This window comes from Apostichopus japonicus, chromosome 9 (genome assembly GCF_037975245.1).
Source record: "Apostichopus japonicus isolate 1M-3 chromosome 9, ASM3797524v1, whole genome shotgun sequence".
In the NCBI taxonomy this organism is placed as follows: Eukaryota; Metazoa; Echinodermata; class Holothuroidea; order Aspidochirotida; family Stichopodidae; genus Apostichopus; species Apostichopus japonicus.
In genome coordinates, this window is record NC_092569.1 from 16,726,703 (window position 1) to 16,749,279 (window position 22,577).

The following is a 22,577-nucleotide window of genomic DNA, read 5'->3' on the forward strand; positions in this document are numbered from 1 at the left end:
TGGGATGCTGGATACTTATGACTCCGTGATAGAAAGAGGGAGAGAGAGAGAGGGGTGGGTGGAGGTGGGTGGAGGTGGGTGAAGAGAGAGAGGGGCAAAAACAAGCAAACAACAGTGCTCTTAAGCATTAGACGTTATCGCATCTGAAAAGCATCTCTACAATCATGTGATAAAGATGTCACAACTGAAATTAACCTTTTTTGCCAAAATTACTTTTCTGACATTCGATGGTATTTTGTAAAGTTTCAGCCTATCTTTGATTAAAGTAAAGGTATCTTCACTTAAAATGATTTATTGTGGTGCTAACACCACGTGCCTGATAAGACAATGTCGTGTGATATGTCTGTTCATATTGTGTTTTGATTCGGTATTACAGGCATAAACCTTACCCGTATAAGCATTAAGCACAAGTTATACACTGTTTTGATTCTCTAGTTTTGAAGTAAAGGAGGCAATTAATAAAATATCCCGTCAAAATATCAAATCGTCAAAGAGTGTTAGAATATATTACGAGTATTTAACCAGTGCCAATTGACATTGCGTAATGTGCTTGTCATTGATCACCACAATGTTAACCCATAGACTTGAAGAATACAACGGCAACCAAAACTCAATGGCGTTCTGCCAATATCAAAGGTGGATCACTGACGTGCACTGCAAGCTTAGAAAAGTGGAAAACATCCTTACTTAAGTTATTATAATAATTGATATAATCTTGCTGTTCAAATCACACAGGCCTATTGTAAAGAAGATATGAATGAATTATAACGAACGATTTACTACAGGTATTTCACATGTTAATATAGGTCATCCTGAAGCCGTGTGCACTCTATGTTCCTCTTGATACACTGGCGTGGTGTAGTGGTGGTAGTGGGGCGGGAGGCTTAATATGTTAAGTCGTTTAGGTAAAGGTGTCACTTTGAGAAAATTGGGCAAATTGGAGGGTTGATTAAAAACATCAAAGTAGTGTTGCATCTTTTGAGTCAATGTTTCAGAATTCTCGACTGTTTAGGTTATACCCTATACAAGTTATATATTTATGTACTGTACACTGGGAGTATGTATAATATTCTTTCTGCCAGTGAGTATGAGAATTGGGTGGGGATGGGGGTTTCCCCTGGTGTATTTGCTAAAGTCTCCCTCTGCCATAGAAGTACACTACAAATACTGTATTTCGTACTAAGTCTCACATCACCGGTCGCAACAAAGACTACCACTTCCAAAAACATACGTAATCGGTTCTAACTCTTCTTTGTGCCTTAATGTACTTTGGATGTAGTCATAGCTTATTCAGCTTTTGATCCCCTCCCCACCCCCCCCCTCCACTTACTCTCCTCCTTCACAAATCTTTCAATAATGTGTAATACTGCCATCAGTATACGCTTGTTCTAAGCGCTAGAGACTGTCAATAATTCTCTGACTGCGTAGAACCTGTTTTTTTTTGCTTTAAGGTAGTTTGGTATCTAATCCTTTTGATTCCTTCATTGGCTTTACCCACATTATTATCTGTTCATCCAGTTCATTACAATGCTTAATTGGTTCACGAGTTAGCTATTAACTGGAGCGCTACTTTCACCCTGCTCAAACATTTATATGATTATTAGTATTGTAACGGAAATGTATCCCTTTAAGTAATTTGTTATTGTAATATTCGTTTTAGGATTGAGCGTTCCCTCGGTTCTACCCGTCGATGGCCTCTCTCTCTCAAAACATGTGTAGAGCTTTTGCGAGTTGCAGGTGGGGACAGCCAATGAAAATCGTACCCCTGTTTTGTTTGTAAACTTTGCTGAATCAGCACCCGAATTTTGAGATGTTTCCCATGTTCAGGCGCGTATCCAGGATTTTCAAACCCGGGGGGCGCGAATTACTATCTAAGCGGAGCGCCACCATCGGTTGGCGCGCAGCGTACAAGAAAATTTCTTGTTTTGAAACCCCCCCTGATCACCGGAAACGGCACTTCTCGGCTTGAAATGACCAACCAGATGTACACTTTTTGCCTGAGAACCAGGTATTTCCTAATAGTTTTTTTTTTCCATCCATTACCTTTTTGAAGTTTGTCAACCCGGCACACATCATGTTCGACCTGATGGCATCTCCTGTGGGTCTTTGCTTTTGTAGGTGATTCTACGTCGCGGCCCACAATACCCGTCAGCCCCACTTTTCAAGGTTTTAAGCCCCATATTTGTTCAGAATTTGAAAATTCACATTTCTCGTGAATAAACTCACTTGAAAACATACCCATAATGTTGTACAAAATTTCATCTATGGACAACCAATATAGAAAAACTTCCTTGAACCCCTAACAGACCGGTCAAAATTGCACGAGTAGAGGGAAGTGTGATGCAGAATGTTGGTGAGAAAGTTTCGAAAATTCAGACACAGTTAATTTCTTGGTGTACAAACATTAAAACCTCTTATAACGGCTATTATAAAACTTGGTTGAAGGAAATGAAAAAATAGCAGATATTTCCGAAAGCGAACACTACACACATAGGCGTAGGAGGCGCGGCGGCAGTGGCGGAGCTAGGGGTATTGGTCAGGAGTGGCGAGAATGGTCTGTAGGAGCGCTTTCGACACTATCTAAGCGGAGCGCCACCACTGGTTGGCGCGTAGCGTACAGAAAATTTTTGAATAAAGATACTCCCTAGATCGCCGGAAATGACCCTTTCCGGGCCTGGCTAATTTGCAGATAAACGAAGAATAAGGTGTCATCGCCAAATGACACCAAGAAAATGTGACAAATGTCAATAAGTAGATGAGAGCGCAATAAAAGAGTTAATAATCTAGAATAAGTAAAAAGTGGTAAAGAGCTGAAAAAGGCGCCAGCAGTCTATTTGAGTCCGTCAGCGGGGGGGGGGGCATCCACCCCCCGACCGTATGGACGCTCCGCCACTGCGCGGCGGGGGTGCAGCCCCTAATTCTCCATTACTAATGTAAAAGAGAGTTTTGACCTAATTGGACCTCCATGCTTTTTATACATCTACATGAGACATGTCGTTGTTTACATTAGCATCCCGCGAAATACTGCGCAATTTGAACGGACCGTACGGTACATGATGGCATGCGATGTAATAACCGATGCTTGCTTATATGATATTGACATGGAGACATTGAACGCGCGCTCCGCGCGCGAAAATTTTTGGTTATTTTTTCAGGCAAGTCGGACAGTTTTGAGGCTTTTCATCCTGGAACGCAAATTTTCATGCTCACTGATATGATGTGATATCTGCTGTTTGCGTTACAAATTCGAACAGGCGCGTAGCGAGGAATTTGCCAAGGGAGGGGCGAAGCCTGTAGGCAAATTATCTAAGCGTAGCGCCACAATAGGTTGGCGCGAAGCGTACAAGAAAATTTTGGCCGAAAATGCCTCCCAGATCGCTGGAAATGGCACTACCCAGGACCATTTGTTAGCGCGAAGCGTACAAGCAAATTTTGGCCGAAAATGTCTCCCAGATCGCTGGAAATGACACTTCCCAGGCCTTGTAAGTTGCCTCTAAGCACTTTCTATTTTGAAATTACTTAGCGATATCATTTAAAAAAATGCTGAATGGGGGGGGGCGGGCGGTCGCCCCCATCCCAAAATGCGTCATGTTCCCCGACGACAAGGTCGAGTTCGAGACCAGCCACAGTTGGTTTCATAGCACAATTCTACACACGCGTTATGATAGACCATATATAGTATATATATAGATCATTAGTGAGAGAGGAAAATGGAAACGTCAAAAAATGGAGTTGTCGGTGTAAGGGGTAGGGTGAGTCACACTTTTACAAAATCATTGATCCGTCACTGGCTACCCTTCAGCGCTGTAATGATGTCACTGTTCCTCTTTCTCTCCCCGGTGTCTTCGCGTTTTTCTTTTACTCCCTCCTTTTCTCCTTTTTCTCTCTTTCTTCTTTTTCTTTTCCCTTCCTTCCTCTCCTCCTCCTCTTTTTTCCCCTCTTTTTTCCTTTTTTCTTCTCTTTTTTTCTCTCCTCTTTTTCTTACCCGGGGGGCGCGCGCCCCCAACGCCCCCCCCCTGGATACGCACCTGATGTTAGTGGTAGCGCAGATTGTTTTATTAGTTTGAGCTCACCACGCTCACGCGGTATTCGAGATTGGCCTCTGACGGAGAGAGAACCGAGAGAACGCCTATTTTCTGTAAGTTGCTACCACTTCACTGGCATATTTTTGTTCTATCACACGATTATGTGCTTGGCATGACTTCTAGGTTTAATTGTTTGTCTTAGGAAAGATTAAATCGGGAATCATTGGGGTGACGGGGGTTATTTTTTTTCGTACACCTAGGGAATTGTAAGAAAATTATCGTTGCGCTAAGTGCATTGAAGTAGCAAGAAACTAGGGTGTATTTTTAGGACGTCATATTTGTTGTCACATTCTATAGGGGGTTCGATAATTGTAATTTCGACTTCATTAGGAGGCTCACAAACGCTATACCGTGTGTTTCATGTGGGCGTTTGTTTTATTTATATCTTTTGTGTTTTCTTAAGCAAAGCAAGTAGTGAGAACGACTAGAGTCAACAAACGCTAGTATTATCCTTCATTTGTAAATACTTTTACCCACGTACTGGTTCGGTTGTGATCTCGAAAAGAGATATTTTATTTAGTAATATAAACTGGTTAAGTCTTTAAGCCTGTTGTTGAGTAAGTCCCAATAAAATATCTTGTATGTCTCCACGAGTTAGTGTAACTGCGTAACTGCGTAAGTGCGTAACTGCGTAAGTGCGTAAATGCGTAAGTGCGTAGTTGCGTAACTGTGTAACTACCTAACTGCGCAACTTCCTAAGTGCGTAACGGTGTTACTGCTTAAGTGTACAGACAGTTCCTGTTATCCTGTACCATTTCTATTAACTGCTTATCTGTAAAGTCTGTCAATGCCATAATCTGTGGTAAATTCATGTGCCAGTGAATCAAAGATCAACGTAATAAATCAATAAATAAGCGATCAACCAGTCATCAACCTCTTCTCCGATTTTTGTCTTGATATGTGTTGAAGATTTTTATTAGTTCAAGCAGCTGGACTTCGGGGACACTGGTCAACGTTACAGTATATTAGAGTCCACCGGACTCCTTATATGAATATATTGCCATTTGATGTATGATAGTAACATTATTAGATAGGCTTCGCCAAGAGTTTTCCCACTTAGATATTACCAAAGTTACCCACAAATAATCATGAAATAGGTTCTACCGTTGCACAATATATGAGGCATAAAAAAAAAATAATAATAAAATGACGCATTTTGCGCCTCTGACGAAACTATGTCTTTCTTCTCGACCAGGAGAAACCAGTCGCCTCAATTGGCACCTCAAATTGGCTGCGCCTCCCGCTCCTCGGATTCAGCGGCGACCCACCGTTTCCGATCTGGTAGGCCATGGTATTCAGCCTCTGGCCCAATTTAACCGACGAAAACTATATGGGTCCCACATGGGTTATACTTATTAACCATGCAGATAAATCCCCGTTATGGCATTGCATGTATATATTTCTTTATATCATGTACGAAATGGTGGTATACAAAGTGTGTACTTGATAACAGTTATCCCGGTCACTTGTCTATAACATATAATATTTAAGCCAGTAATTTTTTTTTTCAGATATCACTATATGAATTACTATACACAAGTATATGATACCCCTTTATATATACGTGCAGTATTACCGTTTAAATTGTTACCAGCATATCTGTGACGATATTATGACACCATCGGATTTTATGTATGCAAAAACAATATTACTCGTCGCTGGGCTTGGCTTCTGCCATTACTGAAACAAGATGGCACAAACTGAAAACAAGGTAGGTGCGACGTTTAATTGTTTCGTTGCAATTACGACAACACGCGTACGTGTTTTACAATTGGTTACTATAGTTTAGGTTGGTTGCTTAAGTGTTAACACTTTTTTAAATTGCGGCAACGGGTTTTCTGGTTATCCTGATACAGATTATAAAGTACACATAATTGTTACCCAGTATATAGGGTATATGATTTAAAAAGCGAAGCTTTTCTGCCAAATAAGCGGATCCTCTAGAACAAACGTTCGTGTACAAATGATAGACAACTGTAATGAAAGTGAGGGAATTCTGCTGTAAATGATTTATTTATCAAATCTGCAATTGCTTAAAATCGAGTCAAATGTTCATTTCCATGATTGTATTAATACTTTAGTTAAGATTATTGCCTTTATTCTGCTGATAAAATATGTTAAATGTTTTATTTTTAAAATTGTGCCTGATGTGCACGCCCTTCTACGTCATCCGTATAACCGAACGTAACAAATCAGAGTTGTTGGGCTTAAAATTGTTCATAATTTACATTGTAATATTATCTCGCTTAGATTAGATCGTCGCATTTTCTCTCTTTATTTTTGATGAACGAATCTAATTGTAATACATAATATAGCAACGTTACCGTCTTGTTGTTGACAGCTATTTGATAATGTGTGATGTTTTCATTGTGGTTCTTGGATTTGAGCCAAGCAGTAATCCCACTAAAATTAGAGAAGAATTTGAATATTTGTTTCAGAGATCCTTTGCTTATCATGGCACAGTATTCACAAAGTTTCAAGCTAGGATGTTGATTTCAACTTTCTAGATCTCTGTTACGTATTACTCATGTTTAGTACACGGAAGTCTACTTGGGAATTGTGTTTTAATTTCATCAAATTGTAACGTTCAATGTATACTACGTAATATTGTATTACAAACGTCCTCCAATCTGATGGTACCATGTATATTCACGGATAAAGAAACAGATATGTGTACGGTACACGGAAACACTGGTGCTTTGTTTCACAGGGATTGCATCCACAATAATGAAAGTATAGGGAAATAGGTTGATAGGTTTGCAATCGCTGAACAAAAATCATAACATCAAAAACGGTTAGTAACTTTATTCTTGGGATCAGTCAGCCAGTCGCAATAAGCTAAATGCTTTATTGTGATATTAATATTGAGGAGTATCTAGCCATGTTGAAGTTTAGTACTATGGGTCAGAGAAATTCAAAGTAAAATTCCAACCACAGCTCAAACGTGATTTTCCGATCAGAACTGTATATGTATTAATAGAAATATTGTTATAAAGCCAGCGGCGGATATGGTGCCTGGTGTCGTTGATTAAGACTCCTCATGTAAGGGGGTGGTGTCTATGGGGGGGGGGGGGGCTTCCTCCTTAGGTGTAGGCCCGCTATTGTGGTAATAACTATTTGGGAACTCTCTTGTGTGAGGTTGTGTGAAAGTCATTTACAACTCCCACTCCAACCTGGTCATATGTGGCTGTAAGCATCTGGTAACAAACCTGTACGGAGAGCCAAACGTTCCATTATTGTAAAAACTTGTAACAGCATGACCCTACTACATTGGTCATGTAAACACTGCTTGTTAGATACAAATTTGACATCATGCTATAATTTTGGAACATTGGCGCGTACGGAGAGCCAAACGTTCCATAAATGTCCATTCGAAATCAACATGTTACAATTCCTTATGAACATGTCATGCTAATGTTGAATTTGTCCTGTTGATGGACGTAATGACATATTGTATTTTGTTTCGAAATGTTCATGTAGAATTGTTACATGTTGATATCGATATATATATTAACTTGGACACTTCACTCTCTTTATGGAACGTTTGGCTCTCCGTACACCAGGTGTAAACCAAATAGCTGCTCTGTTTTCAATGAAACTATGCTTACCATCCTTCTATAGAGAGAGAGAGAGAGATTCTCAGATTGATAAACGATGAGAAAGTTTGTTTTGGCTCCAGTTGTAGCAAGTAACAATATGAATATCACAAGTTTGTACAGTAAATAAACAATGCCTGATTTTGTTGGATGCAGAAACTTTACCGCGATGCCATCGAGATCAACTGTATTGAGATTTATGAGACAGAGTGTACACTTGAACTGTCGATGGTTTGGTACCGGTATCATATATATATATATATATATATATATATATATATATATATATATATATATATATTTATTAATTGTTTTCCTCTTCGCAAGCCAACGGTCTTTCCGGCCGACGAGTTTGACCCAGCTAAAGACGCGGATGCCTTGAGCGATGCCTTCAAGGGTTTTGGTGAGTTTAAAGAAAATGACATTAAAGAATATCATGCAAAACATATTAAAATTACACAAGTTTACACATGTTTTATAATACTAATTACAGCTATAAAATTGCCCCCATATGTGGTATGTTGTATGTTGTCAGGGTATGTTGTATCCTGTATATATATGACAACATCGATAGTACAAGCAGTGTTAGATAACCTTACATGTTGAGGGATGCAATGATGTCATTCTTTTCTAGAAGTCATTTCATAAACCTATGAAACATTGATGTGCTTACGAAGAATTTCTCATTACTGCAATATTATTTGCCTCAAGCAAGGGCGTAGGAACCGGGGGGCTGGGGGGCGCCAGCCCCCCCAGTGAAAAATATGGAGGGGCGGAAGTATCATTCCGCCCCCCCCCCGCTTCGCAAGTCAGAAAACTCCTTTTTATTTCCAAATGAGAACAAAATCTCATTTGGAGCACCAAATTGCATCTAAGGCCAGGTGAAAATGCAAAATTATATACAAAATGGAGTGGGGTGGGTTGAAGTGTGCTATATTGCACCAAATTGCATCTGAGGCCACCTGGAAATGCAAAAAAATTCCAAAGGGGAGGGGGAAACCCCCTCCCCTTAGACCCCTCCCCCAGGCCGGCCATCAGTCTTCAGCCCCCCCCCCACTCAAAAGTACCTTCCTACGCCACTGGCCTCAAGTATATTATTATTAAAAAGAGAATACATTATTCTGTATCCTTTATTTCTCCGGGCCTCCGGACCCCGTGGCTGCCTCCTCCTTCCCCCTCCACTCCTGACCCCCTTCTATTCAGGCATGGTCCAACCGTGCGCTGTTACACCAGGTGGTCTGTTGAATTCACATTTTCATTTAAGAACATATAAACACTGCATTCCTAACAATCTCGAACTTAGATGACGTAAAGTACCATTCTTGAAAATACACTAGGATTAATTAATCTCGAGATTATTAGACACTAACACATTACGTGTCTATCCGTACAAAGGGTTGCAGTTTAATAACATGGGTATGGACATGGTACATTCTATACTGATTGACTATGGAGTTAGATCTTTTCATTTTACTGTCTGTGTGTTGTTAACTTTGCTTTCACATTATGGATTTATGATCGTATACATTTAAAACGTGTGTAATTACTTCGGTATTGGTTTCTTGTTGCAATTACTATTTCTAATGTATCTCATTACTTGATCGGGGGAATTCGACAGGGAAGGTATAACGGGGAGGCAGCAATAGGGAGGGGGGGGGGGGCTTGGGAGTGGGGGGAATCAGGAAAGCTAAGGCACGTCCAAGACAACCCTTCCTATATTTATGACATCCGGTTATAAAGGACTTACATCCGGTAAATTGTTTTTTTTTATTTGTTTTTTTATTCTCTTTTAGTGTTATTTTGGTTTCTTTGCTTGGTCTTTAATCTTGATTAGCTTATTTTGTTTCACACGCTGTAATTGATTTTTTAATCATGATTCCCAGGTATCTCTGTTTTTCGTGTTGGAACAAAGGATGACGTCATCATATCGATATTTACTGGGAGATCATGTGATCAGAGACGAAAAATTCAGGACATTTACAATGAAACATACCAGAAGGTAAGATATATATAAGTCAAATGCCACGTGATAATTTGGTAACTTTATGTGGACATTCAAAAATACGTTTTATTATGTTACGCATATGTCTACATTTTTTGAAGTAGTAACACTTTGTATAAAAAGTGATAGCAACACTTCGGGTATACATTAAAAGTATGAAGGATATATAATATACAATCAATGATAATTTCCATTATTTGATAAACCATATTGTATTTCTATGCACCCTATACACACAGTTACTACGGTAAATCTTACAGTTTTGTACCACAGTAAAATTGCTATAATTCGGTAGCATGTGCTATTAGGATTACAGTAAGAACTGAGGATATGTGTAATTCCAACAATCCAGTTGTTTGGGATTTGTTGGAATTACAAATATCCTCAGTTCTTACTGTAAACATAATAGCACATGCTACCGATTTATTAGACTTGTCAGCACGATACAGTATTCACTGTGGAACAAAACGTTAGATTTACAGTAGTTACTGTAATCTATGTGTGAATCGGTTGTTCTATCATAACACTTATTTTGAGATAATATTCTATTAGTCATCTCTGGTTGATTACTTAAAAGGGACTAGAAAGATAATCCACAGTCTATAAGATCAGCATTTAACGAAAAAGAAACAACAACAAATTCTATACGAAGCCATTAAAAGTGACAAAAAATACCCTCAACATAACACCTTTAAAATTAGTAAGATTTATTATTTTTTGACTTTGAGTTATTAATATAAGATAAACTTATAAAATAATCAATATCATGTAGTTCAATTATTAATTATTAACAGTTATAAATTACTGCAATTACAATGATAAATATTATATTAACATAAGAATTAATATGAAACATATATTATCAATAAAAGACAATACATTTGCGTATACAATTAGATCGATTGACGTGTAGCTTCGATCTGGATGTAAATGAGACTGTCAGTGTTAGAGTTAAGTTTCAGTTTTATTTTCTGACAAATCAAATGTAAAATTAAGTGGAATGTGATCCTTTTAGTACCGTCACGCAATGTTTGAAGTCGCCTACTCGCATATTAATATAATATCACGCAATTACTGTTATGATTTTGTTATGTATTTAGTGCTTGGTAGACGAGCTACATTCAGAACTGAGTGGTAACTACTTGCAAATTATGGAAAGTATGCTTGATAAGCCTGATCAACTCCGAGCGAAGAGAATAAAAAAACTCATCCACACAAAGGTAAAACGATTAAGTCATTTCACTTCTTTCTTTCCCTTCTACGTGTAAGGTAGCATACGCCCATTAAATACCCCATTGACTTTCACACTAAATTACAAAAGTAATGTGGTCTTGTAAGTCTAGATAAAGGTTCTCACTAGCTAAATGCTACCATTGACTTACACACTGAATCACAAAAGTGATGTGGTCTCTAAGTCTAGATAGAAGTTCTTACTAGCTAAATGCTATACCCATCACCGGATAGCTGACAAGTTGGCCTTTCATGGCACTATCAACTTTCCGTACCATGACTATGTAGATTTTTTGCTATCCGAGCCGGAAGTTTTCGTCACTTGTAAACAAACCTCTTCACTCTTCGTACGCTGCTCCTGGGAGGCCTTAAGGGGTCTAAAATTGCCACAATTGACCCAATTGTTTCACAACAATTACTTCCATTCATGCTCTTCAACATGCAATCCACAAAAACTAGATCATGATTGATAACAGTTCAAATGTCCTTCTGCTGCATTTTGGCACTTTTCCTAAAGGAGAACAATTGAGCGGATGGATATAGACTCTTATAGGAGTATGCCACCATTAAATACGTTCATAGACCGTGTCATGCATGGTACTAAAACGGTAAATAAACATGGTCCAAAACAAAACAAATCCAAACAACACCGTGACGGTACAGACAGCACAGTTGGTGTTTCATGTTATGTAGGATAATGTGTGTCAACTGTGGCACTGATGCTAAAAGCGGTCAATTTCCCCTTTCTATTATTACAGTATATAGTTGGTAACAAAGAAATCAGCATACACTTAAGCCTATAAACTTGAACACCAAAATATATGTTTTAGTTTCATGTAGTCATGTAGACGTTACCTAAAGTTACCTACAATTGCCTGAAGAAAATTTATTTTTAACTCCCCCCCCCCCCCTCTCTCTCTCTCTCCAAAAAGTATCGAAAAGTTAAAGAAATGTTATAACTAAAATAAATATATATTTTACAGGTTAATTTGCCTGGAAGCCTCAGTACGGATGTAGCAGTCTTGGAAATTATTTACCCTCTTACCCCAGCGGTATGTATACTTTGGCTGGATTATGCATGTGCTCGACGATTCCGTGTGTACCTTAGTGTATAACCCACAGTAAACGTTACCTGCAGTATTTGGATTTCACATTTTCGTGAAAAGAGGGGAAGTTCACTTTTAAATGGATGAAAGATGAATATATTTTTAGGATCCCTGGCGAACTGATGCATCGAGATGTCTAAAAATCTGCTGTGTTGTCATAGATGAACATTTGGTTCCTATATTTGGGTAAAACTCGAAATTATAAACATTTTGACTTGTTACTCATGTTACCATTTCCAGCCTTTTAGGTGGATTCCCTGAAACTTTTATCAATTGGATTAACTTTAAAATTTATCTTTTGAATTTCTTTACTCACAGATTTATCATTTTAAGGTTTAATAAAGAAAAAAAACATTATTTTCTCTTCTAGAGATATAGTTCATACAGAATCTCTGAATAAAAGTAATTTGATCGTATTATAGTCATATTTCATCATGACATCATTGCGACAAAAAATATATATATTATATTTCTTGTCGCAATGATGTCCTTGTGACAATATAACATAAATGAAATTTAAACGAATACATGGAGTTTCAGTCCATGTAGATTTAAGTAAACTGATACATAGAGGAAGAAAGTGTAAAGTCATTCTCTTCCAGAACAACCAATATAATCACAAACCAATAAAATATATTTCCAAATTCTACTAAATATTGAAATATTCCGCCTTCTGAATTATTTTCAATAGATTATCTAATTGTATGTCATTTCATCTTTTGTGTTATAAAATTTGAAATTTTCACGACGCATTCTACAGCCTGTGTTGTTGTCTTGTTTGGAAAGAACCTATACTTATATTAGTTATGATACATGTCCGAATCTCTTCTGTACACAGGAAATAAACACGTTGGTAATTGCCTATGCAGACGGTAAGTTTTTTTTATATAATTCCAATATTTTTATAATTTGATTTAGTTTAAAAAATGTACAATTTCAATGTTTCACTTGTTACAAAGAAAAATTGAGTATATATATAAAAAAATAAAATGAACAAAATTGTTAGTGATTTCTAAAACAAAGCCAGTTTTCGATATGCTAAACCAGGAGTGGATTACTGAAACCAATATGAATGATATATGTTTGATACTTTGAAATGTAATTTAAACTATCAAATTTGATATATTTTGATACCGATACGGATACACTTTTTTGTCAATTATGATATATTTGAAGAAGAAACAAACACCTGATGATGTTTTATATTTACGTTGAAAAGTTTCTCATATTAACTATTGATTTTTTTTCGTTTTTCTCTGATTTTGTTCTCAAGCATTTCAGGTAAACCTGATTGAAGATATTGATGAGAAAGTTGACGGTGATTTTAAGGATACGCTGAAGCACATTCTCCAGGTATCTATACTCTGTAAATTACATAGAAACAATTAATGCAACATAAATAAATATATATATATATATACTCTGTAAATTACCTTCAACCATTTTAGACTAATGCAACATATGTATACTATCTTAATTACACAGAAACAATTTAGACTAATTCAGCATCTATATATTCTCTAAATTACATAGAAAGAATTTAGGACCAATTAAGACTAATGCAACATATGTATACTATCATTCTGGCATTAAGTTACGTTTGATGTTGAGCGTCATCTCGCCGTTTGGCCCTATAAAGAATACTGTTATCGAAGAATTAGATTTTCCCCAATGCTTCATGAATAACTTGACTCCTAACTATATGTAGGGACCATTCTCGTCCTCATAACTGTTTCCTTGAAAGTTTGAAGATAATTTATGACAAAGTCTGCAGTAAAATGACATTTCACGTCACAAACATAAACACTGCAACTGTTTTAATATTTCCATATATGAAGACATGGGCTTGGTATTAGTATTTATGCTTCATCAAATTTAAACAGTTTCATTTCTGTATGAACTAATGGAAAAATCTCAGGAACGAATACAGTTTTACAATGTAGCAGTGTATGCACTGTATAATGTATCCAAGGCGAACATATTCCGATGTAACATGACATTGTACTCATATTATACCGGCATTTGTTTTATCATGTTGATAATAATCAAAGCCACGGCAGGCTGTAAGAGACACTGCAACTGTTGTTGTATTTCCATATATGAAGACATGGGCATAGTATTAGTATTAATGCTTCATCAAAGTCAATCAGATTCATTTTTGTTCGAACTATTGAAAAAAATCTACGGAACAAATACAGTTTTACAATGTAGCAGTGTATACACTGTCTAATGTATCCAAGGCGAACATATACCGATGTAACATGACATTGTACTTATATTATACCGGCATTTGTTTTACCATGTTGATAATGATCAAAGCCACGGCAGGCTGTATAAGACACTGCAACTGTTGTTGTATATCGATATATGAAGATATGGGCTTATTATTAGTATTAATGCTTCATCAAAGTCAAACAGTTTCAGTTCTGTTCGAACAATTGAAAAATCTACGGAACAAATACAATGTAGCAGTGTATGCACTGTCTAATGTATCGAATGCGAACTTATACCGATGTAACATGACATTGTACTCATATCATACCGGCATTTAGTTTACCTTGTTGATAATAACCAAAGCCACGACAGGCTGATATGTATAAGACACTACAATTGTTGTTGTCTCACCATAAATGAAGATATGGGCTTAGTATTAGTATTAATGCTTCATCAAAGTCAAAAAGTTTCAGTTCTGTTCGAACTATTGAAAAAAATCTACGGAACAAATACAAAGTAGCAGTGTATGCACTGTCTAATGTATCGAAGGCGAGCTGATACCGATGTAACATGACATTGTACTCATATCATACCGGCATTTAGTTTAGCTTGTTGATAATAACCAAAGCCACGACAGGCTGTATAAGACACTACAATTGTTGTTGTCTCTCCATAAATGAAGATATGGGCTTAGTACTAGTATTAATGCTTCATCAAAGTCAAAAGGTTTCAGTTCTGTTCGAACTATTGAAAAAAATCTACGGAACAAATACAGTTTTACAATGTAGCAGTGTATGCACTGTCTAATGTATCCAAGGCGAACATATACCGATGTAACATGACATTGTACTTATATTATACCGGCATTTGTTTTACGTTGTTGATAATAATCAAAGCCAGGACAGACTGTAGAAGGTGCGGCTTTATTTCGTTTTAATGGTAAATTCAATTAACATATGGCAAAGTATGGAATGTGAGCTTCACGTTGTGACGGTATGCAATTATGCGTGTACGCTAATATTGTTAGACGGTATAGGGTGCGTGCAACGCTAACTGATGGGTAATTGTGAGTGATAGTTGTTTTCCCTGCGCAGGCTTTGTGTGGATGTTGTCATCTCAGCGTTAAAACGTTGCAACGTTGATACAGGAGCGGAAAATGGACGGTGTGTGTCCCCGAGGTCTCTTACCTAGACTCAATTATTTATGGGATATGTGGCTCCCCCCCCCCCCACGCAAGAAAAACAATATTACATTGTAGTTATTCTGAGGCATATTTAGGCTAAGTGATTCTAAGTCATTATGTCTATAATGATGTCTTAAGGCAAGTGTGGTTAAATAAGCTACTTTAAATATATTTATCTATGGTTGACGAATGGGTATGTGCATCTCCCTGACTCCACTCCCCTTCTTGATTTGCACCATGGTGTTGTCAGACAAGCCTTTGGTGCCAATATATTCTCGTCAAAGCATAAAATGACTAATGCACGCTAATATTTTTCTCTTGATAAAAGTTGATATTTGTCTTGTATTTTGGCAAATAACAAGCACAACTACAGCCTAACACATTAAACTGATACGTTAAGTATAGTTGACATGGTTTGTTTTTCAGAATGGAAGAAACATTGAAGAACCAAGTCCTAGTCAGATCCAGAGTGATGCTCAACTGCTTTCGAAGGTATTTGAGATATTTTCTGTGTCTGTGCGATTAGCAAAATTGTCAAATGACCAGCTTGTTGTTTTATGATCTTATTTTTTATAAAGGTATATTCGTTAGGTGAAAATAATATGCCAGTTAATAAATGCATACCAAGAAAATGTAGAAAAATAACGTACTTTAGAGAAAAAAAGGCTGGTACAATTATCAGATACAATTGCACGTTGGAGCCAACAATTATATCTTAATAGGCATGTCAAGGGGCTAAGTACACTATATTATATTTAATATAATGATTAAATCCAATATTTTATGTGAATAGCTTTTCATCGAATTTTAAGTATCTCGTAGAAAGATGCTGGTTGTAGCTTTAACATTGTAATACACGAATTTGGAATGGTTCGCAAAGTGCTGGGCAAAATACACTGAAATTCTAAAAGAATATGTACCATGTATATCTGAACATCACGGAGCTGGGAAAAGTTCTGAAGGGAAAGGTCAAAGAAAGGCTACAGCCATGGAGCTTGGAATAAAAAAAAGGCGGCCCTCGGAAAATGCGATAAAGAGTAATATATTCTCAATTCCATAATACAAATTGGAAGAAATGAAAATTGAATAGGCCGAGGGGTGGTGGAGGGGGGGCGGGCACTCGGTATCGCTGCCCGTGCGTAAGCGACATATGAAAATAAAAACTTTTGAATACCGGGCCTTGTTCCCTTACCTACTTGGAAAAAAAACATGCGTCTTTAGTACAAGTTTGTTTTGTGAATAGATATTCCTGCATACGGAAAATGGAAAATTACCTACAATATTTAAGTAAATCTTACAATCCTATAACCTGAAGGCAGTTTACCAAGTATGGCATGAGATTGATTGTATCTTTCCTTTACAACCTCAGCTCTCTCCGGCCGAGTGGAGTCCGCATCATCCAGCTTTCATGAAAATCTTCCTCTCAAGTAGCGTTTACCTCTTCTATTTGTTTACTGTCATTCGTGCTAATGAGTCGGTAAGTAACGGCACCGCGAAACTTCTTTTAGATCGGTAAGTACATTGACAAATAGGGCTCATGGACGAGACTGGGTACTGGGGAGGGGGACTGGTGCGTATAAATGGCTATTGAATGAGTGATGGTGCCGGCGGGGGCGATGAGGTTCTTTAACCAGCATTGCATATAATGTCTTTGAAGAAATTAGAACATTTCTTGACAAGCGAACATGTTTCCTGAGATTTCTCAGTGAACCAAGAGGGAATCGACGTCTTCGGCATGCCTCAACTTTTCAACTTTGACGGCCGTTTCAACGCATTGAACCTAGCGGCGTACTGATAAAGTGGTAGGCCAATCCGCCTCTAATAATGAACTGACTGAGTCGATGTATGTTTTCCATACATGTTAGCATAATTATTTTAGCATCATCATTTTAGCATAATCATTTTAGCTAACATACGCTAAAACATTTGCTAAAACTTAGGAACAAATTTCAGCATAATCATTTTAGCATTTTAGCATCATCATTTTAGCATAAACATTTTAGCAAACATACGCTAAAACATTTTCTAAAAATAAGGAACACATTTAAGCAAAATCATTTTAGCAAACATACGCGAAAACATTTGCTAAAAATAAGGAACACATTTTTGAGATCAGTGCAAAGTTTGTTGTTCTCCTCGTCAGTTAAAAGTCGAAATTATTTAATTTTAATGATGTAAACAAGAAAAACAAATCTGGTTAGAAAAAAATGGTTTGAACGTTGGTCGAAAGAAAGGCCTCACAGGAGATACATTACTTCAACTTAAATAGAATCATGAAGATTTCATTGTCGTGTAGTTTGTTTATTTTTCATGAATTAGTTTTTTATATTTATACTGTACATTTATCTGCCTTTCTGGCTTTTGCAGAAAACCTTACTCGAGGTAGCGAAAACCGAAACGAATGAAAAATACAGAGATGGTTTCGTTGTTATGGGTAAGGTAGCATCCTTCTATTGATTGTTTTATCTTTTGTCTTCTTAATACAATTCAAAATGCTTGACTTGATGTGGTTGAATGTTGCATCTTTTATCCTAACGGTGAAAACTCACCTATATGTCTGCTTTAAATAATGAATTTACCTATTTCTTTTGTATTCTTCTTTTTCGGTTTTGCAACTCTTAGTAAATGCGGCTGATGGGTCTCGTCGCTATGTGGCAGATCTCCTTTATCAATCAATGAAAGGACTAGGTACCCAGGACGACAGATTAATATATTTGATCTTAGCTCATTGCGAGGTATTTTCTGCTTGCACTTCACATCTTTAACTTCTTCTTTCAAATTATCCATTATTAAAATTTATTGAATTCTCTTTAACAGTTTCATCGATGAAAGGTGTTGTTTCGTTCCGTTTCGATTCGAATAGTTTCGTTTCGTTCCTTCCGTTTCGATTCGAATAGTTTCGTTTCGTTTCGATTCGAATAGTTTCGTTTCGTTCCTTCTGTTTCGATTCGAATAGTTTCGTTTCGTTCCGTTTCGATTCGATTTGAATAATTTCGTTTGGATTCGTTCGTTTTAGTTTGATTTGACGGTAGCTGGGTACGCAATGGCGATGACAATGATGTCATCAGTAAAGAGAAAATGGTTGCGTTATTAACAATTAAGTTTCTTCCAAAGAAATACTAAAAGTCATGTCCTTGTCTGTTCTTTTCATAACATTTCGAATGAATAATGTTTAAAATTACATATGGTATATACTGGTTTATCTATTATTTGGTAAATTTGTTATTTAGCAGTCTTATATATTTTATGAGGATATTCTCTAAACAAATTAAATCATTATGATAACGGAACAAAATAATACCTTCCAAACTATCATCAAATATATAGTGTCATACAGTGGCGGAGATTTCTTGTCAGAAGTGTGGGGGGGGGGGGGGGGTTGCAGGCCATTGATGAAATAAAAAGTAATAAGTGCTGGCTCACTATCTAAGTGGAGCGCCACCATAAGTTGGCGCAAAGTGCACAAGAATTTTTTGGCAAGTATTGCCTCCCAGATTGCAGTAAATGGCACTGCCCAGGCCTTGAAAAGCTGCATTTAACCAGGGGCGTTTGCAGGATTTTCTAACCCGGGGGGCGCGTATTACTATCTAAGCGGAGCGCCACCATTGGTTGGCGCGCAGCGTACAAGCAAATTTCTGGTTTTGGTACCCCCAGATCACCGGAAATGGCACTTCTCGGGTGTTGAAACTGAACAACCATATGTACACTTTTGCCTGAGAACAAAGTTTTTTTCCAAATACTTTTTTTCTCATCTATAACCTTTTTGAAGATTGTCACCAGTCACACATCATGTTCGACTTCATCACATATCCTGTGGATCATTGCTTTTGTAGGTGATTCTTCATCGCGGCTCACAATATCCGTCAGCCCCACTGTTCAGAATTTGAAAATTCACAATTTTCTTGAATAAATTCACTTCAAAACATACCCATAATGTTGCACAAAGTATCATCTATGGACAACCGATATAGAAAAACCTCCTTCAAACCCTAACAGACGGGTCAAAATTGCACGAGTATGAAGAAGTATGATGAAGAATGTTGGTTAGGGAATTTTCGAAAATTCAGACGGCTACTAAAAAATTTCGTTGAAGGAAATAAAAATATACCAGATATTTCCGAAACCGAACACTACACATATCGACAGTTTTGAGCATGGGCGCAGATCAGTCTTGGATAATGGTGGGGACGCGTGTCTGTTCTATGACACTATCTAAGCGGAGCGCGACCGTGGGTTCGCGCGTAGCGTACGAGTTTTTTGGGCAAATATACCTCCCAGATCGCCGGAAATAACACTTCCCAGACCTAATGATGCTCCTAAACCTCCTTAAGTTTTAGATCTCATGGCTTAGAAATTTAGTTTGGAGAAATACATGGGCGTCTGCAGAAAGAAAATCAGGGGACAAATAATCCAAGTAGACTTTTGTATATACGATGGGTCTGGGGTGCTCTCCCAGAAAACAAATATAGACTGCCGCAAATGCGATTTCCGTCCTATATTTAACAACTGTGGATAAAATACAATAAAATGAGAACTGCTGCATGTCATTTGTACAATGCTGGATCAAACTGCGTTCAATACAGGGGAACTTGAAATGCAGCTATTGGTCAAGACAAATTGGTGGGGACACGGTATATCATGTCCCCACTACTGAAAAAGTTGGTAGGGACGCGTCCCCCTGTCCTCACCAGGATCTGCGCCCATGGTTTGGAGGCTGTTTATCGTGGAACGCCATTTTCATGCTCACTGATATGATGTGATATCTGCTGTTTGCTTTACAAATTCGAGTAATTTGTCACTGTTCCTCTTTCTCTTCCCGTTTTCTTGCCGTATTTTCTACTCCATCCTTTTCTCCTTTTCTCTCTTTCTTCTTTTTCTTTTCCTTCCTTCACCTCGTTGAAGTTGGCAAGTGTATACAGTTCCAAAGCTATTCAACAGCAACAAAACGTTATTTTGTGTATGTCTCTTGTGGGGTGAAGTTAGCACTATGAGCTACAAGTTCCAATGCGCAAGGTGGGGGAAAGGGGCTAGAAATAATGTGTGGGTCATTTCTAACTCGATTTCCGGTCGTTAATTGTTGATGTAGCCTACCAGGTAAAAGGTTGAAATGACTTTAACAATTTCAAATTTAATAATTTGATTTATTATGCCATTTGGAGCACATAACATAGGCTATAACAGAACATTACTGGCAAAAACTAGGGGGGTTGATTGTATGGGCCAACCCCCCTCTTCAAAAAGTGGGGGGGGGGTTAAAAAAAACCAACCCCCCTGTTTCTCCGCCCATGGTGTCATAACTTACCAAAGTATGTTACTTTGTGAAAAGGTATGTTATTTATGTTTCACTATTATTTTGTAAATTTTGCTAAATAGGTAAAATGACAAAAATTAAAGTTCCTGTTATATTGCATAGGGCAACGATTGAGGAAGCCAATCGTTAATTTGCAATGAAATACGAAAATAGTTGTAAAAACAATAATGGCTGTCTTCTTTATTTCACCATTAGAAAGACCTCGGGAACATCGAAGAGGAGTTTCTGAACAAGTATGAAGATTCCCTTCAGAACTTTATTCGAGGAGATACCAGTGGTGATTTCCAGAAAGCTCTCTTAGCACTCTGTGGGCAGGAAACCGTCCCACCAATTGAGAAACGAGGATCTGTCGATTCGGCTTCGCCGCAGGGGGAGGAAAACATCCCAGTGGAACAGCAGTAAAACATCCCAGTGGAACAGCAGAAAAGTTCAACAGAGACTTCGTAAATTATACGTAAACTTATACGAAAAATAGTAGCAGTAATTCTTTTTTTAAAGATGTGAAAGAAACGTTCAATAATTAGTTGTTTTTTTTTAATGAATGTTACCAGGGCAATTTGCTACTGTCAATATATTCTTTCTTCTGTAAATTCAACCTTTTTTATATTAAAAGCGTTTCTAATTTGTGATTGATCTGCACATAAGGAAATATCATAGGTCTTGCGCACCATACCATATTTTAAAGTAGACAAACTGTTGCTGAAAGTTATTTAAATGCACGTTATGGAATATAGAATTGAAAGGAAAAATGTTAATCTGTTAAAGTAACTATATAGTCCTGCTTGAAAAAGAATATTGAATATTGCGGAGACATGAACGAAAAATATATGGGAAGAAGGAAGTAAATTGGCCCAATTTGTTGACAAAATCATAGAAATGAGATATCATAATTGACAAATATGGAGTAATGTTTTAGGAAATATATTGGAATTTTCGGTCCCCCTGGGACCTTCGTCAGCAATACTTGGCAGTCGAATGAAAAGTACAAAATGTAACACAATGAAAGTATGACGCTAGATAAGTGTAAGTTGCATTGATGGAATTAGAACCAAATACACCATGACAATGCAGGAAGCGGATTAAAGAGCAAATAATAGGAAGAACTGAATATATATATATATATATATATATATATATATATATATATATATATATATATATATATATCTATATGTATAAATATATGTATATATATATATATGTATATATATATATAAATATATATATATATATATATATATATATATATATATATATATATATATATATATATATATATGTATATATATATACCCGGGTTCGAATCCCAGTGGAGGCTGGAAGTTTTTTCACTGTTCTTGATTTTCCAAGTCATTACGATTTTCATTTATATATATTCATTTGCCTCGGTCGTTTACCTCCATTTCATTAACATGAAGTCTGTTCGAAGTATCTCCTTCGAGATGCGGCTTTAGGAATCACAAATGATTTTCGAGTTGGTTAGCATCATGTTTGGGCAAAATATGTCACCAAAAACAGAACTAGTATTGTTCGATACAGGTGACAAACGCCCACAGTGGAATTACGGCCTTCCTTACCGGTTTCGAACCTCTGGACTTACAATCAGCGTCCATAGCCTTGTTGGTTAGGGTGTCCGCATACAAAGCGGGAGGCTGGGGTTCGAATCCCGGTGGAGGCTGGAAGTTTTTTTCACTGTTCTTGATTTTCCAACTCATTACGGTTTTCATTTATATATATATATTTAGGGTGGGGAGATTGGAGGAACAAATGGTTTTGGGCGAGGTTGGGGGAGGGGGAGGAAGGGGTTTTATGGTAAATGAGGTGGAGGAAGGTGTATTAGCCGATTATGC

The 22,577-nt window shown here is 37.3% G+C and overlaps 1 protein-coding gene across 2 annotated transcripts; it reads left to right on the forward strand.

The window, feature by feature from the left end:
* The first annotated feature begins 5,216 nt into the window (after positions 1-5,216).
* On the forward strand, positions 5,217-21,887 carry LOC139972986 (annexin A13-like). 2 transcript variants are annotated; one of them, XM_071979329.1, is made up of 12 exons: positions 5,217-5,366; positions 8,009-8,084; positions 9,565-9,680; positions 10,784-10,903; positions 11,897-11,965; positions 12,858-12,891; positions 13,293-13,372; positions 15,843-15,908; positions 16,786-16,893; positions 17,784-17,850; positions 18,039-18,151; positions 20,923-21,887. In XM_071979329.1, exons 1-12 carry the CDS (start codon positions 5,232-5,234, stop codon positions 21,127-21,129), a joined length of 1,191 nt encoding a protein of 396 aa, XP_071835430.1. In that variant the 5' UTR covers positions 5,217-5,231; the 3' UTR covers positions 21,130-21,887. The 2 variants fall into 2 exon arrangements, with proteins under 2 accessions (XP_071835430.1, XP_071835431.1); XM_071979330.1 differs by lacking the exon at positions 5,217-5,366 and adding an exon at positions 5,681-5,796 and having other exon boundaries at positions 20,923-21,885.
* The last annotated feature ends 690 nt before the right edge of the window (positions 21,888-22,577 follow it).